The sequence below is a fragment of the Podarcis vaucheri genome (genome assembly GCF_965113315.1).
Source record: "Podarcis vaucheri genome assembly, chromosome: 8".
NCBI classification, from domain to species: domain Eukaryota; kingdom Metazoa; phylum Chordata; class Lepidosauria; order Squamata; family Lacertidae; genus Podarcis; species Podarcis vaucheri.
Window position 1 is genome coordinate 80,261,889 of NC_138766.1, and position 17,862 is coordinate 80,279,750.

The 17,862-nt window shown below is 45.9% G+C and overlaps 1 protein-coding gene across 1 annotated transcript; it reads right to left on the reverse strand.

Annotated features, from left to right (window-relative positions):
• Positions 1-1,378: 1,378 nt before the first annotated feature.
• Positions 1,379-17,862, reverse strand: DERL1 (derlin 1). The gene is made up of 9 exons (XM_082235925.1): positions 17,577-17,862; positions 13,610-13,721; positions 11,926-11,990; positions 10,403-10,429; positions 7,618-7,713; positions 5,874-5,926; positions 4,864-4,974; positions 2,283-3,456; positions 1,379-2,022 (listed from the first exon to the last, which is right to left on the reverse strand). The coding sequence occupies exons 1-8, from the start codon at positions 17,727-17,729 to the stop codon at positions 3,318-3,320; spliced, it is 756 nt and encodes a 251-aa protein (XP_082092051.1). The 5' UTR covers positions 17,730-17,862; the 3' UTR covers positions 1,379-2,022; positions 2,283-3,317.

Consider the following 17,862-nt stretch of genomic DNA (forward strand, 5'->3'; position numbering starts at 1 on the left):
GTTGGCTACACAAGATTGGCAGGTCTCTTCAGCTGCGGCAGGGCTGCTGCCATTCAGCATCGGGGGAATGGATCTGCTAAAACAGTGCAAGAGATCTCTTAAATTAGAGCCATGCTACACCATTCAGAGGGGACGCGGGTGGCGCTGTGGGCTAAAGCCTCAGCGCCTAGGGCTTGCCGATCGAAAGGTCGGCGGTTCGAATCCCCGCGGCGGGGTGCGCTCCCGCTGCTCGGTCCCAGCGCCTGCCAACCTAGCAGTTCGAAAGCACCCCCGGGGGCAAGTAGATAAATAGGTACCGCTTACCAGCGGGAAGGTAAACGGCGTTCCGTGTGCGGCTCTGGCTCGCCAGATGCAGCTTGTCACGCTGGCCACGTGACCCGGAAGTGTCTCCGGACAGCGCTGGCCCCCGGCCTCTTGAGTGAGATGGGCGCACAAACCCCAGAGTCTGTCAAGACTGGCCCGTTCGGGCAGGGGTACCTTTACCTTTACCTTTACACCATTCAGAAGTAGTAGTATTTCCAACAGAGGCGGAGAACTGAAAATGAGTGGATTCCTCCACCTTCACAAAGACCCCAAAATATCCCTGGCTTTGGAATGCTAGCTTGCCAAGGAGCAATTATTAAAGCTACGGAAAGCTATTCTTACTCCCTCTTCCCCTTCATGGAGTACTTCCTACATAAGAACATATTCAGAGCTGCGATTTCCCACCTACATGATGAAGTTGGCTGCACCTCGGGCTTAAAATGGATGCGTTGATTAGCTCTATGATCAGTATAGCTATGGGGTTGTAGCCAATTAGATTTGACTCAGAGTAGACTCATCAGAATTAATGGACCCAAATTAGTCATGTCTGTTCATGGATTTCACTTTGGTTGTAATCCAGTGTTCCATTCTACAAAATGGTCTTTGGGAGAAACTCAGCTTTTTGTACAGACCAAACAAAACCTCACGCAGTACAGAGACCAATTTCTCCTAGAATGCAGAGAAGACAAAATCCCAATCCTTAGAAGTATTCACAATGAGATCCTGTTTTTAGAACCTGGGTTGGGGTAACATTCAAAATTTACACAGTATGAAAAGAGAACAAGCAGCCTTGGGCAAAGAACTGCATACACAGCTGAAACTTTTGCTTTCTGGTTTCGGTACAACTGTTCCCACTGCTGAAGAGGCAAGCCTAGAGTGCAATGTTAAGAAGCTGCTTGGACTCTTTGCCAATGGAACCTGTTGTGTGAATGAACAGCAAGCAAAGCTATACTGTCACCGTGCACATGGGGACAGCCAATTCACAAAACCACCAGGATTAATTCATGACAATACGCTGTAGGACTTTGGGTTCCCACGTGCTACAAGCCAGAATTAATGACAAATACATTATGGCCTTGGGGAAATGCCATCTTTTTTATTACAAATATGTATTTTTAAATCAAGCAAGAGCCACCGGAAGGTTTATTACCATGAGGACACTGCTAAATGATTTCTTAATCTATACGTTTTTTCCACTATCAAGACACATAATTGCAAGGTTTCTGTTTTCCTCAATGAAGACTGCCGCAGTGGGTTCACACCTCTGGGAAAGCAACATCTGGTGAAAATATTGCTCTCTCGCCAACCCCACCCCACCCCAGTTGAGTAGACAAATATACACAGAGCAAGGATAGACAATACAATGCCCTCCAAATGCAGTTGGCCCTGATGAGGGCCCAACAACATCTTGAGGGTGCCCCATTGGCTACACCTTTGATGCATGGAAAAATATCAGTAGCAATTGCAACCCAAAGCATTCATAATCACTTCTACAGCACTTTCCATGTTTGCAGTGCTATGGAAAGAGTGCCTACTTTGCGCAGCTGGGTGAAATGTTTTGCAGTCCCATTTTGCAGGTGGGACCACAGGTAAGCACAACCTGGTGTGGTTTGCTTGGGGCTGGGGGAGAGGAGGAGGAAGAGGAACAAACCAGCGGATTGGGAGGACAAGGTTAGGTCTGCTTTCTCCTCCCTCTATCCAAATACCGTATTTTTCGCTCTATAAGACGCACCAGACCACAAGACGCACCTAGTTTTTGGAGGAGGAAAACAAGAGGGAAAAAATCTGAATCTCAGAAGCCAGAACAGCAAGAGAGATCACTGCACAGTGAAAGCAGCAATCCCTCTTGCTGTTCTGGCTTCTGTGATAGCTGCGCAGCCTGCATTTGTTCCATAAGACGCACACACATTTCCCCTTACTTTTTAGGAGAGAAAAAGTGAGTCTTATAGAGCAAAAAAAAACGGTATCTCAAGTGTCACCCCACATAAAACAGTCATCAGTCGTTTGATACCCATTACTCATATTATAATCGAGCAGCTTAACTTGCAATGAAGGTTACTACTGAACATTCGCAGGTACCCAAATTTTCTTCCAGGATGAGAAATGTTGAAGCACCGGTTGGTCGGGAGTCTTGTTTGAAAACACAAAATAATTTTTGCTAACTCTCCAACTTTGTTTTTCACGGCTTGCCTTCCCCTTTACAAGAGACAAACCCAAGCATGATTACCTTACAGATTCCAAAGAACTGAGTTTTGTCTCAGTCCTATGCATGTTACTTACTCGGAAGTAAGCCCCACCAAGTGAGTGTGTGCACAGGACTGGCATTAAAGTGCCCCCAATCTACAGCTGAAGAGGCAGAGGCATTTAGATGGCCGCAGCAAAAATTTCCCAAGAGAGAGCTAGCGCTCTGCCTCAGTGGCCTAGGTTCGCATCTCCTCCAGTCAAAACACATATCTGATGCCTTACACAGGAAATTTTAGGCTCTGATCCTGCTAAATAAATACCAACACAGTTATCAATACCCGAAGAGCTCCTGCTAGTTAGTATTACAGCAAACTCTGAAGTAACCCTTTTTACCACCAGTTACTGTGTTGGACAATTCTCTGACCCAAGGAGTAGATTCTTACTGGACTGTAGGGCTCTTACGCAATGAAAGGCGTGAAATTCAGATGCAACAACATAAAATTCACCTGAGGAGAGGTTGGTAAAAGAAAATACACTGTGCTAGACAATATTAAAAATGTGTGTTCTTTTTTTTTTTTTTAATGGCAGCACTGAGTTGAGCACTATTCAACAGCCTGGAGTAAAATCTATCTTGTGCCTTCCGTTGTGTCATCTTCCACCAGGAACGAAAAGAAAAAGTTAAGATTTCTTAATGGGCGAGACCCAATTGCCCTCGAGCAAACCCAGTTCTTGAGTACACTCCTCAGTAGGAGCCATTCCCGTGAATGGTTGAAGATGTCCCGCACACACAAAAAGGAAAAGAAGAAGAAGAGAAAAAGCAGGAAGTTCTTTCACTGATCGCCCAGCCGGAAACCCTGGCCCCAGTTGTGTCTCCCTTCGCCCTGGCGGTTCTCTGCAGGCCTGCGCATGCTGGCGGGGGGCACCCCAAATCCAGAGACTCCTCCTCTCCTGTTCGGCAGCCAGTGGTACCTGGGGGCCAAGCAAAAGAGCCGTTCAGAAATGCCTGGTCTTTCTGAAATCAGGACTAGTTCCAGTTTTGCGGCATTGTGCATGTAGAATCTACACAGTAAGAGCTATAAGCTGGCCAAACAGCAAAATGATTGGATGACATATGGCTAAGATACTGTTCAATCCCACCCTGCCCCTTTGAGTGCAGTTTTAACCTAATTGGAACTGTTTTGGCAGACCCCCTAACAAGTCTGAAGTTCTTTTGTCAGTTTTCATTCTTTTATCAAACACTCAGATCTCAAAAGCATTGCCCTTCCTAGCTTAGTGGGAGGGAAAGCACTGCATATTAATACATTAAAAGTAAAGGGACTCCTGACCATTAGGTCCAGTTGTGGCTGACTCTGGGGTTGCGGCGCTCATCTCGCTTTATTGGCTGAGGGAGCCGGCGTACAGCTTCTGGGTCATGTGGCCAGCATGACTAAGCCGCTTCTGGCAAACCAGAGCAGCGTACGGAAACACCATTTACCCTCCCGCCGGAGCGGTGCCTATTTATCTACTTACACTTTGACGTGCTTTTGAACTGCTAGGTTGGCAGGAGCAAGGACCGAGAAACAGGAGCTCACACCGTCGCGGGGATTCGAACCACCAACCTTCTGATCGGCAAGTCCTAGGCCCTGTGGTTTAACCCACAGCGCCACCTGCGTCCCTTATTAATACATTAAGAAGTGTTAAATGCCCCAGTTTAAAAATGGACGATCTGTCACATTTGGCAGCAACTGCAAATGTGTCACCTATGGGTTCCAGGAAGTGCTAGGCAGCTCTCTTAAGAGATACAGCAATTATTTCTCTCCTCGAAACGGTGTGGATGTATCCCACCTTTTGGCTTTGAACTGGGATAGAACCAATATGTTTTCTGAGAGAGAGAGATTGTGAGGATGTGTGCTTGCATCAAGGACTGGACAATATCTGGTTTTCAGCACTGTGATATATCAACAGCTAAATATTGGTATATGCTGATATATCGCGATGTCTGAAATGTATCTCTGCTGCTGCTCCCTCCCCACGTTAATTCAGAAAGACATTTTTGAGTAAGCATGTGTAAGTCAGTTTAAGTTGAATTGCTTGTTTTCAAACTTCATTTTACAAGTCTATTGTCATCTTCCCCCTTCCTCCTCTTCGATTCATGGCTTCTAAAAGTTTCAGTTGAAAAGCTTTCCTTATTCGTTTCACTGTCAGAGATGCATGCTCTGATAAATGTGGAAGACCCCATCATAGATCCAGCAAACTGGAAAATCTTGCTTGGGTCACCTAAATTCTCTAGTTATCACTGTTATAAACCCTTTTTTCAAATAAGATAACTCAAATGTTTCCCAATAAGCAACCTGATTTTCCTTTTAAAAACAGAGAAAACCTTTTAAAACAACTTACAGGAACTGAGGCGTTGATAGGAAATTTCTTCCTCCCAAGTCTATTGGATATTTAAACATTAAGAAAAAGTACAGGTGGCCAACCAGGTTGCCAATCAGCTCATTGATGATACTGCAGGGAGAAGAGAATGGCATCAACGTTTGACAATTCTGTAGTAAAGCATTTTCTGCTGCCGACCTGAAGGCAATCTATACACACGGAACCTTGGTTGCCCCAACATACAACCAAGGAGACTAAGCTGGGGCTAGAGGAAAGGAGGAGGAGTTTGGATTTGATATCCCGCTTTATCACTACCCGAAGAAGTCTCAAAGCGGCTAACAATGTCCTTTCCCTTCCTCCCCTACAACAAACACTCTGTGAGGTGAGTTGGGCTGAAAGACTTCAGAGAAGTGTGTCTAGCCCAAGGTCACCCAGCAGCAGCATGTGGAGGAGCGGGGAAGCGAATCTGGTTCACCAGATTACGAGTCCACCGCTCTTAACCACTGAACCACGCTGACTCTCCTGTATAGCAACAAAATACTCCTATATTGCTATACTCCTGTATAGCAGCAAAAAATGTACCATACAAAGCCACAACTCCTAGCAATTGCCATGCTCAAAGGACAGGCTAAAAAATAAGGCAGACGGAAGAGTCAATCGGGCACAGGAAGTTCTTTTCCTTCCCGCATTCACCTTTTCTTTCAGAGAGGGAAGGACACAGGAGCTTGCTGCTCATGCAGGAGAAACTGCAGCTTGAGCAGGGCTGGTACTATGGCTGGGACCTTTCGCCATGGAAATTGCTCACTGAGAAACCTGCCAGTGAAGATCTGGAGGTTAGGTCAGTGGAAGAGCTAGGCAATGCAAGGGAAAGGGCGTCTCCTTGCCACTGCAAAAAAAGACTACTGCATTCACACACATTCCTCTTAATTATCCAGATGTTTCAGATGTCCTTCGGGGAATGGAAGTAAGCCACATGTTACTGTAAGGACTGCATTTACTGTAATACAAAACGGGTATTTGGGAATACTTACGAGCCTCCAATGATATAGTTGAATCCCAGGATAACCCACGGTAGATAGCATGCCTAGGACAACAAGAGCACATGCAAACTTGCTGTGAGCAAGGAAACTGAAGAGCGCAATTTAGTCTCCACCTCCTTCAGAATTCTCCAAATACAAGTCCCTGACAGAAATATAGCTAGCTAAATACATTATTGAGCATTTAATGTACAGGGTTTGCATCCAATGTTGATGTTCTACTTGGGCAAGACTTCCACTTGCACAACAGAGCTCATCTCTGAAGCCCACTGCAAACCCTGAAAATCTGCTCCAGAGGGTCGGGGTCCATTTTGCAGCATATTTGAGGAGCAGAGAACGGCAAAGTCGGTGGCTGGCTGGCCCCTGAGAGAGCAGGCTGCTGGACTAGGTGGGCTATTAGGCTGATCCAGCACGCTCCAGTTGGATCAAACAGAGCTCTGCTCACCTCACTGGAAACCCCATGGTTATTTCATGACGTAATAATAATAATTTATTATTTCATAGAATCATAGAATCATAGAGTTGGAAGAGACCACAAGGGTCATCGAGTCCAACCCCCTGCCAAGCAGGAAACACTCTGGGTGGCTTCCAACAAAGATTAAAAATACATTAAAACATCACACATTAAAAACTTCCCTGAACAGGGCTGCCTTCAGATGTCTTCTAAATGTTAGGTAGTTGTTTATCTCTTTGACATCTGATGGGAGGGCGTTCCAGAGGGCGAGCGCCACTACCAAGAAGGCCCTCTGCCTGGTTCCCTGTAACTTGGCTTCTCGCAGTGAGGGAACCGCCAGAAGGCCCTTGGTGCTGGACCTCAGCGTCCAGGCATAACGATGGGGTGGAGACGCTCCTTCAGGTATACTGGACTGAGGCCGTTTAGGGCTTTAAATGTCAACACCAACACTTTGAATTGTGCTCGGAAACGTACTGGGAGCCAATGTAGGTCTTTTAAGACCGGTGTTATGTGGTCTCGGCGGCCGCTGCCAGTCACCAGTCTAGCTGATATAGACGTTTCCCCCCTCAACTATGGAGGTTTTGCTCTATCTAGTCGGCGACATGTAATTCACATTTTAGAAGTACAGTACCTCTCCCTGGGTTGCAACATGCTATCAGGACACCCAAGTTGCAGTTAAATGTCCTTCAGCTTTTTTCCTCTATCCCTTGCGCTGGCACAAAATCTCTCTCCCAACTCTGCCTTTCCCTCCCATCCTGCATTGCCTTTGCCAATATCTTCCTTGTCTGTACACCTCCTCACTGCATACCAGACAAGGATGACAAATCCCCTTCTCCAATCCTAACATTCCATGATAGCATAGCCCCCACAACTACGTATCTGGCAGCCAAGAGAAAGCATGGCGATCTGACATGAGGTGGTTAGTAGCATCAGGGAGGTGGGTGGAGGTCAAGGAGCTCTGCTACAAGCCCATGCCTGGCTGCAGCATCGCAAGGTGTTTCTAGAGCACACAATGTGGTATAAAGACATTGCCATCTCACACATGGGTCTACGTCTCTTGTGGCCAAGGCACATGATATCAACTCCGAGGCTACCCTGCAGAAAGGCTTGGAAGTGAAACACCTTTAGTGGCAGCAAAAGAGCTCCTCTGATGCCAGTATCCCTTTAAGAATCTGGAAGGGACAAGTAGTCACAGGGGGGAACTGTCTCCCTTCCTCAGTGAGCGAGCAGTTCCTTTGATATGGGCAGAAGGCTTGAGGAAAGGGGAAAGCCCTTTGGCCTTACCTTAAACCGTGTCCCAAACCAAAATGTCACTATCATGTCTCTGTTCAGCTGGGCCCAAACGTAAAGTACAGACATGATCAAGGGAATCATCAGCAGCTACAAGGGAAGCAAGAGAATGAAGAGACAAAAAGATTGAGATTTGGTACAGGAGACCTAAGCAACTGCAGAATGCTCAGAATAAAAAGAAATGCAGAGGCCTGTTTAGTGTTCTCTCCAATTTGCACGTAACTTCAAACCTGGATTTAGTATTATGGAAACAAGACTCTGGCGCGTGTCTCCTCCCCACTCCTGACATGGTTGCGCAGGGGAGTTTGAAATCTCTGCCTTCTGTTTTTGATTAACTGCAGCATGTCACCTGAATTTGAGAAGTGGTTATAACCTTGAGTTGTTATCACTAACTATAGTTACAATTATCCATAGCTTAGAGTTCATCCAACACACTAAGCTGTGGTTCATATAAAACAGATGAAGAAGTTTCTGATATTCTAACAGCTGTGCCAGAGCAAGCAGGATAGAGAGCACAGAAGCCCAAAGCTTGCTGTGGCTCTTTCATGGATGCTTGCCACAGAGAGGTCTCTCCACACCTGACAGCACAACGTCATTAAGAAAATGTTTTAGAAAGGCATTTTACTTCTTTGCCCCAGGCTCCCTAATTTAAGATCCGCCAAGCAGAAAGCAGCCTATCACCAGACAGGACAGCATGCCAGGGCGTGAGAAATCTGGTTTTGCTGCCTGTCCCAGATAGCAAATACAAAGGCCTGTTGTCAAGATCAGTCAAACCACAATACGTGGCCTGTGGGCTGCCTTCAGCTTAGGGGGTCACAAGTGATGAAGGATTGGTGCACAGAGAAATACTTGGTTCCTAGCCTTGTTTATTCCTAGAATTAAGTCCCACGGCATCTCACCAAGTGTATTTTCCATGGAAATATACCTCGGATCGCAGCCCTCGAGATTACAGGAGTCTGCTCAAATTATAGAAATAAAAATAACTTTAAAATTAAGTCCAGCTATCCCCTCCTTATTCTGCACTGACAGAACTGAGCACTAACAGGGGGCTTGCAGGTTTTTAGGCCTCCTTATTCATAACATCCATATTGGTTCTTGCGTAATGAGTTCCATCGCAAGAAAAAATGGTGTTGATTTACTTTCAGCAAGATCTTTTTAAAAAGCTAATGTGACCGAGAGATGTGATTGTGCAATTGGCAAGGACAGTTTGACAGAGGTGTCAGCACCAGGCTTGCTTAATTACCTGAAAGTTATATTACACACACACACATACACACACACGTCTTAGACAATGAAGGCTGACTGGCTATTTTAGATGTAAAGTTAAATACGATTCTTCTCTGCAGTGCAAAATGATGCATGCATTTGGGAGAACTGGGCACGAGTGGCTTAGAAGGACCTGAAATGGAAACCCTCAGAGAGAGCGGGGAGAGGTTGGGCCCCATGCAGCTGGCGAGGAGTTCATGGATACGATCCCAAGAAGTGCTCTTATGAAACTCCCAGGAAATGTTTCAGCCTCAAAGTCTCACAGTGGAAACGTAATCAAAAGCAGGAATGCACACCTCTCCCTCTTTCTGGAAATCAAAAGGTCTTACAGCTCCTAGAGCCCAAATATGGGATTCTGAGTTTGAGAAGAACAGGGTGCAGTTGGAAACTCTGCCTGAAGCTCCAGGCGCGTCTCGGAAGTTCTCCTTCCTACAAAGGGCAAAGGCTTTAGGGCAGCTTCAGCTGAAAAGGAATGCACCTACGGCACACTCACTGTTGACATTGGTAAGACTGCTTATCACCTGCATAGAATGCATTCAAGGGGTATGATGTGGTTTAGCATCATTACACCAGCGATGGAAAACTGGCAGTTTCCACATATTGCTGGACTCCCCAACTCCCATCAGTCACAGTCAGCACAGGCAATGATTAGGGACAATGTGGGTTGTAGTCGTCTGGGTGGTCAGAGGTTCCCAACCCTACCTTACATGAATAAGCCTTAAGCCTGTGTAATTTCTCCTTCCAAAGCATGCCTGTGAGAAGATCAGAAGCCCTGGCCCCTATTTTCAATGTCCAATGCCTAATCTGCAGTCAGCTTCCTAAACCTGCTTCTTTCAGCCACACCACAGAGAAAGCACAATACACCCTGTGTGGACACGATGCAAAATTGCAGTTAGATAAGAACAGAAGGGAAAGCTTCCAATCTCTCCTCCTTGCAGCTGCGTGAGAGGAGCAGGGGAGCCGAAGAGACACATCCACAAAACAGTATCGACTAATGTAAAATTTACCTTTGCACAGTAGACAAAACACCCACCCACACCCCTTTCTCTGTCCTCCAGGCAAACATGAAACATTATCAGTGTTCAATGGCACCTTTCAATGCAAAGCAAGGCCAATCGTGTGACAGACAGACAGACAGACTTGGGGAGGGTGTGGTTGGGGAATGTTCTGAGAAAGATGGAGGGTCGCAGCAAGGTATTGTTAAAACCTGAATGCAGCCATTTTCTCTTAGGGTTATTTCTCCTACAGTTTTGCACTTGGGTATCAGCAGAAAATCCACACCAAACCTGCTGAACAGGAATGATGAGTGTTTTGCTCAGTGCTCTTTCAGGTGTTCAGAAACACAAACTGGCCCTTTTTCTCCCTGCCAGCACACTGGTTTAGATGGGAGAGTATTGAATACACAGTACACATAATCCACTCTGATCTGATCTGGCCCACATGAATTCTGTGCAAGTAGATGAAAGACCTGGCACTTTAGAAGCCAGGTCGCTTTGAAAACAGACATGCTTACCTGCATATTCATTGCCAAACCAGTAATCTTTCATTGTTTCACTAAGGAAAACCAAACTAAAACAGAAGACAAGAAGCGCAACCTTGTGATGAGGCACATTTAACTCAAGGGACTAAAAGAGCTGGACAGAATCTGTCTGGAAAGCTGCAGCATGGCTTTGAAACAGCCTGTGGAAATATTGCTGGTGAGAGAGCAAGTGAATCAGATTCAACACAGTACAGTGCAGAAGAAAAGGTTCTGTTAGCCGGACATACTAGACACTGCCATTACTGTTCTGCAGGCAAGCTTCGCTGGACTCAAGTGCAACCAAGGATGTGCCTGCTCCCCTCTCACCTCTCCTCCGGCAGGACCAGGAGGAAGACTTCTGCAAAGTTTAGTTCTGCTTTCAAAGAATCTCATCTTAGCATTAGGTACAAATGAGATATCCTGGTGTAACACAGTTGCCAAATCTGAAGCTGCCACTGTTAAACCATTAGTCATTTTAAGCCAGGAGGAGTCCTGTTCTTTTACAGAATGCGAAGCCAAGATTCCTCGAAAGCTAAACTCAACTTGGCAGAAGTCTTTCCCCTAGCTACACAAGAAGTGGACGGGCACAGGCCCAAGACTTCACTCTGAGCTCGTTAAGGCTCAGCCACTCAATCAGGGTTTAGTACAGGGCCAGTGATGCCATATTATAAAACTATTTATACAGCATCTTTCTGAGGTTTTTTTTTACTTGCAATCCTTACGACTATTCCTACACGTACAGACAAACACAAAGCCACCAGATATCAAGGAGATAAAGAACTACACAACATTTAGAAGACATCTGAAGGCAGCCCTGTATCAGGAGGTTTTTAATGCTTGACGTTTTTATATGTGATGGAAACTGCCCAGAGTGGCCAGGGAAACCCAGTCAGGTGGACAGGGTATAAATAATAAAATTATTAATAATAATTAACACCACATCATAGTAAAAAGGGGGCAGAAAGGAGTGAAGCAGATTAACTTGACTAAATACTGGCTTTGGCCTGTAAAGCCTTAAATGGTTCAGGACCACAATAGCTCAAGAACTGCCTCTCTCCATATGAACCAACCCAGACCCTGTGATCATCACCTGAGGCCCTGCTTTGTGTGCTCCCTCCACAAGAGGACCACTACACGAGAACGGGCCTTTTCTGTGGTGGCTCCCATTTGTGGAATGCTCCCCCAAAAGAGGCTCATTTGGCGCTGCCAGGCGAAAATATTACCCTTCGGCTGATTAAACAATCTATGGCCTTTTGAATGTGTTTGTGGGAGGGCGGGCATTAGGTTCTGTTTTTTATTATATATTTTGTGTTCTTGTTTTGTATTTTTACGTTATGAACTGCCCTGTGATCTTCAGATGAAGGGCGTTATACAAATTTAATAAATGCTATTACAACTACTAAGGCCATGCAGTGGATGTGTGACTGAACACAGGTGAGGACCACACAGCCCACTCCCACCCCTCTGCAGAACTCAAACATGCCAAAATGTTGCTGTAGCAAATAAAAAAAGGATACAACTATGCAGATCCAATTAAAGAGAAGCATGAACATATAGTCGGCGGGTCTTCCATCGAAAGCGCCTGTGAACAAAAGAGTGGCGTTAGAGCGAGCTGAAACCTTGGCAGTTGTTTTTTTATATATATAAAATATTTATTAATTTTTTTTAAAATATAACGGTAAAAATGAAAAAGAAAAATACAAAATACAAAATAAAAACAGTTAAAAACATACATTTTTCCTTTTACTTATTTTCTTTTAACTTATTTCCCAGACCTCCTCATACCTCCCTTTTTTGCATTCCACTTCAATTTATTGGTTCAGCAAATCCTTACCATTAGATTTTAACCCATTTATAACCCTTTTTTCATATTCCCTTAAATCATTACAGCCGGAAACCCCTTAGTTGCTATCTGTAGATAGTCTTTAAATTTCTTCCAGTCTTCTTCCTTGGCAGTTGTTTTGCATTGTTCCCCCCAGAGACACTGGGTGGATCTTAAGGGCTATGATTATATTGCACGACACAATTGCGGCTTTCGTTCAGAGGAAGAAACGAGAGGCTGATCCGTTTCAGGAGCCCGCAGGAAGAGTCAGGGAAGGTTTTTCTTCCACTTAAGAAATGCTTGGGGGGAAAACTGGCTGTTTTAATAGACACGAAATATCTCATCTCCACATTTGGGAAGAGGAAAGCCTCTTTATTCAATATGGGTACCAGCTTTGTATCTAGCACTATTTTTCTGCAAAAAATACAGGAAACAAAGCTGCAGTGCATCTTTGAGGTACAGTCATACCTTGGAAGTCAAACGGAATCCATTCGACTTCCAAAACGTTCAAAAACCAAATTGAGGCTTCCGGTTGGCTGCAGGAAGTTCCTGCAGCCAATTGGAAGCCATGGAAGCCCCGTCAGACATTTCGCTTCCAAAAGAACGCTAAAAAACAATCACTTCCAGGTTTGCGGCGTTCGGGAGCCAAAGCTCCAGGGCGTTCGGAATCCAAGGTGTGACTGTACCAGTGAATTCAGACCACACAGGAATAGGACAGCAGCCTCAAAACAGGACCTTGATTCAAAATAACCAGCCTCCATTTTCCTCTCATTCCCAAAACCCTCACAGGACAAATGCCCCCAAGACTAGCATTGCACGCACACACACACACACACTTGAATTTTCATTAACCTCCCATGGGTCCAGACTATCATGGGTACTCTGCCCAGGAACCTCTCCCACTAGAGGGGAGAGGCTGTTTTCACAAATTCTGCCTGCAGCCTCGTGCCCCTCAGAAAGCTGCTCCAGAAGGTGACAGCTAGGAGGCAGTGCTAAGGGCTACACAAAGAATGGGTGGAAGTTTGGATGCAACCCTGCGAGTTCTGCATCTTAGCAAGATTAGATTCTCACAGCTCCATTGACAGAGCCCCTGCCTTGTATAAATAGGGTCACAGATTCAATGTCTGGCATCTCCGGGTAGGGCTGGGAGAGTCCCTCTGTTTTAAATCCTGGACAGCCACTGCCAGTCAGTGCAGACAGCTTGATGGACCAATGCCTTGACTCAGTATAGGGCAGCTTCTGTATGCATTCTGTATGCATCCGAATTAGCATCTATCTCCACAAGATGGACCCAGAAGGTTATAAAAGAAAATGGAAAGTAACCAGTGCCACTGAATGTGAAAACTAAATAGTATGTTATATATTCGATGTTACATTACCTGTTTCTAATCGTGATGAATACTGATACAAAAAATATAAGTTCACCAGGTACAGAAACCCCGTTCCTGGGCCGACCGGAAAATAGAAGGTTGCTGTGATTGGCCTCCAGATCTGTTCAAACGTTTTAAAGAGAGAGTATGAATTCAGAGGTTTATCACAGTGAAACAACCGAGAGTCTTGTGGCACCTTAACTACTGACAAATTTATTCTGGCATAAGCTTAGCAACTCCACATGATGCATGGTATGTAAGCCTCATTTGACTAGCAGATGGGAGAGAAATGTAGGGGGGTGAAGTCAGAGTAACAATCATTTAAGACAAGAGCTTTCCAAACTGTGTGCTGCAACATGTTAGTATGTCGGCTGCAGTTTGTACATGTGTTGTGCGAATGCTCCCCATGCTCCTCCTGGGGCTGGAAAGGGGTTAGTTAAACCTCCAGCTTGCTTGTAAAACTGAATTACTGTGTTGCAAAATGATGCACATCGAAAAAGTATGTCAGCGAGATGAAAAGTTTGGAAAGCTCTGATCCAAGAGCATGGCAGTACACAAGTAACTTCTCCTTGGAGGACCCAAATTTATACATGCTATAGAAATGAAGTACAGTGGTACCTCGGGTTACATACGCTTCAGGATACAGACTCCGCTAACCCAGAAATATTACCTCGGGTTAAGAACTTTGCTTCAGGATGAGAACAGAAATTGTGCAGTGGCAGCACAGCGGCAGCAGGAGGCCCCATTAGCTAAAGTGGTGCTTCAGGTTAAGAACAGTTTCAGGTTAAGAACAGACCTCCAGAACGAATTAAGTTCTTAACTCGAGGCACCACTGTAATGTATTTCTATAAGGGTGGTTTATTTCATATATATAACAGCATTTAAATAACACTTAATATTTCAAAAATCTCCAAGCAGTAGGTGGCTACGTCCCCAGTGCTATATTGTAGGACTTGCACAAGCATCGCCTGTCTTTACACAAAAAAATAGAGCACATTCCACCTGTTCTAGCAAACTCCCTGCCTATGTCATTTCCAGCCCTGCTAACTCTGAGTAGCAGCAGCCACAAAAAATAGCCTTGCCACAAGGGGCTGATCATGCTTGCATTTCTGACACAGAAAGAAGTCAGCCACTTACAGTGAGGGGGGGAAAGTATTTGATCTCCTGCTAAATTTGCCCGTTTGCCCTCTGACGAAGAAATGACCAGTCCATAATTTTAATGGTAGGTTTATTGTAGCTGTGAGAGACCGAATAACAACAGGAAAACACCCAGAAACCCAGAAGACAAAAGTCAGAGATTGATGTGCATTGTAATGAGTATTTCTCCCCTTAGCAGAAAAACACCCCCAAACCATAATATGTGCCCCTCCATGTTTGACGGTGGGGGTGGTGTTCTTGGTGTCATAGGTAGCATTCCTCCTCCTCCTCCAAACACAGCGAGTTGAGTTGACGCCAAAGAGCTCGATTTTGGTCTCATCTGACCACAACACTTTCACCCAGTTCTCCTCTGGGTGATTCAGATGTGCATTGGCAAACTGCAGACGGGCCTGTACATGTGCTGTCTTGAGCAAGGGGACCTTGCGGGCTCTGCAAAATCTCAGTCCTTCACAGCTTAGAGTGTTACCAACTGTTTTCATGGTGAGTATGGTCCCAGCTGCCCTGAGATCATTGACAAGTTCCCCCTTGGACAGCTCTTGGTCATGGTGGCTACTTTGGAATCTGCTGGATTGATTGCTTCTGTCGACAGGTGTCTTTTGTACAGGTACTGTAACGAGCTGGGATTACAGGTAAGATCTCTCACTTATAGCAGGTGCTTCTCATCTCAGCTCGTTACATACAGTGAAGATGCCAGGTAGCCTGACATCTGGCTGGTTGATAAGGGATCAAATACATATTTCACTCATTATAATGCACATTAATCTCTGACTTTTGTCCTCTGGGTTTCTGGGGGTTTTCCTGTTGTTATCCTGTCTATGACATTCCTTCTTTTGGATGCCTCTTTGAGCTCCTTCTCTTCTCAAGATCTTCCTGAGCATTTTGATCAGGGAGATGATAGCAGGTCCCCAGTACTATTCTTGGGGTCCAATATCACCACGTAACAATTCTGTGGTGGAGTCTGCCCCTTTTGGGATTTCAATCTCACGCGACTCTGTGTCCTCTTTGACATGCAGAGTGACACCACCTCCAGAACACCCTTCTCTGTTCTTCCTATAGAGTCCAGATGCGGAGACAACGGTGTGCTACCATTGCCCACTATGCCCAATACATCTATTCTCTCTTTTAAAACCAAGCATTCCAGCACATCCATTCTGGCTTGGAGGCTTCTATAATTAACAAATGAACGTCTATTCATGATCTTTGTTTCCAAACGTATCTGGCACATGCATTTTATCCTACTTTACTTTGGCCTCTTTGAATTCCTATAATGTCCCCCTTGCACGAAACAACATGTTTATCCTCGCATATTCCAAACCAGCTGTTCCTCCGGTGACCAACTTTAAAGCTGCTCTGTTACAATGCTAATTTTAAGAACCAAGTTCTTCCCTGGTTCAATGAAACCTGTCCCTTTCATAGAAGCCTAGAGAGTTCTATAATGTTTCCTCAGTGCCTAACAAATCCAGATTGTTGTCTCACAAACACATTGAGAATGTTTAGCTGGCCATGTATGTAGGGTGGGTAACATTTCAGAGAGCACCACCATGAAGGTGTTCTGTTTATGGCTGCTTTAAGATGGCGATCCTGTAAGCCTAGCAAGGGCCAGATGGAAACCTATTCTGCCCTGGCCTCCTCACCCTATTAATGGAACTGTTACCTTGACATTTCAATACTAGGGCAAAGGGACTTTGTTAGCCCAGGCTCCCCCTCACTTGTAGAGCAAGCGCTGTGCCCATGAACAAGCATCACATGCCTGCTTTACTCCTACCATCTTGGAAGCAAAAAACAATAACCTAACAAACAAACCAACAAACAAACCAGAAAGTCTTCCGTCATAGTTCCTTATTATATCCAAACTAGAAAATGATTAAGCATAATGGTTTCTGATCAAACCAAGATGCTGACACTAAACTCTTGGCTTCATATACTGTATTGTTCACTCATCTGCACAAAAAAGGGGGTAAAGTGGCTGCACACAAAGTACAGTGGTACCTCGGGTTAAGTACTTAATTTGTTCCGGAGGTCCGTTCTTAAACTGAAACTGTTCTTAACGTGAAGCACCACTTTAGCTAATGGGCCCTCCTGCTGCCGCCGCGCTGCCACTGCACAATTTCTGTTCTCATCCTGAAGCAAATTCTTAACCCAAGGTACTATTTCTGAGTTAGCGGAGTCTGTAACCTGAAGCGTATGTAACCCGATGTACCACTGTAACAATGTTTGATTTTGAGTTATTGATGATGTTCAAGCTTCCAGATGCGGCAAATGAGTTTCAGGACTTACTGTGGGAATTTGAACCCATGATGGTAAAGACCTAAACATTCCCCACTAAACCGTGGTAGTGTGCTTTGCTTTCAGAAAAGAGGCAGGAACTCCTGGGCTCAAAACAAGGCACCTTTTCACAGCTCCTCACCCATTCCCGTTTAAGAAGGGAGGAAGCAAACGAATGAAGAAACCCCTTACAAGTGGTGTCCCATCCCCGCAACAAGTGGCCATGACAAAGCACTGACACTTCCCGCGTGGCTCCCTCGGGTGGCACAAGGGGTCAGTGCGCCTGACTGTCAACCAGAAAGTCGCTGGATCGAGCCCACCCAGGGACGGCGGTAGGCAGCTGTCCTGCATCGCTGGGAGGGGGCTGGGCTTGATGAGCCCTGGGGATCCCCTTCCAACTCCCTGCGATCCATTGACAACCAGCGCTGCCGAGCCCCACGCCGTCTCCCAACAACTACAACTCCCGGCATGCACAGCGCCGCGTCGCGGGTGATTCTTAAGCGCCAGGCTCGCGCCGAGCATGCCGGGAGTTGCAGTCCGCCCACTCGCTTACCTGGAAGCGGTTGATGAAGGCCTCGGGCCACAGGAAGAGGTAGAAGGGGCTGATGAGGCCTAGCTTGCCGACGAGGGGGACCGCGATGGCGCCGGCGAACCAGTAGCGGGTGATGAGCGGGATGCTCCGGAACCATTCCCCGAGGTCCGACATCTCCCCTCCGCCGCCGGTCTAGCCGCTGCGAGGCCTGGGCGTCTGGGGCCTTCCGCTGCCCGACGCGCTCACCGGAGCTGCTCCTATGACAGCCAAGCCGCGGGAGGTGGGGCGGTGGGAGGGGCCCGCCTTC

Excerpts from the sequence above, each read along its gene's own strand:
- DERL1 (XM_082235925.1), bottom strand. The coding sequence starts at position 17,729 with ATGTCGGACCTCGGGGAATGGTTCCGGAGCATCCCGCTCATCACCCGC. Across the intron at positions 10,430-11,925 it reads TTAATTGGATCTGCATAGTT|ATTACTGGTTTGGCAATGAA; the intron begins GTATCCTTTTTT and ends AAACAATGAAAG. Across the intron at positions 5,927-7,617 it reads GGTTTGGGACACGGTTTAAG|GCATGCTATCTACCGTGGGT; the intron begins GTAAGGCCAAAG and ends TTGTTGTCCTAG.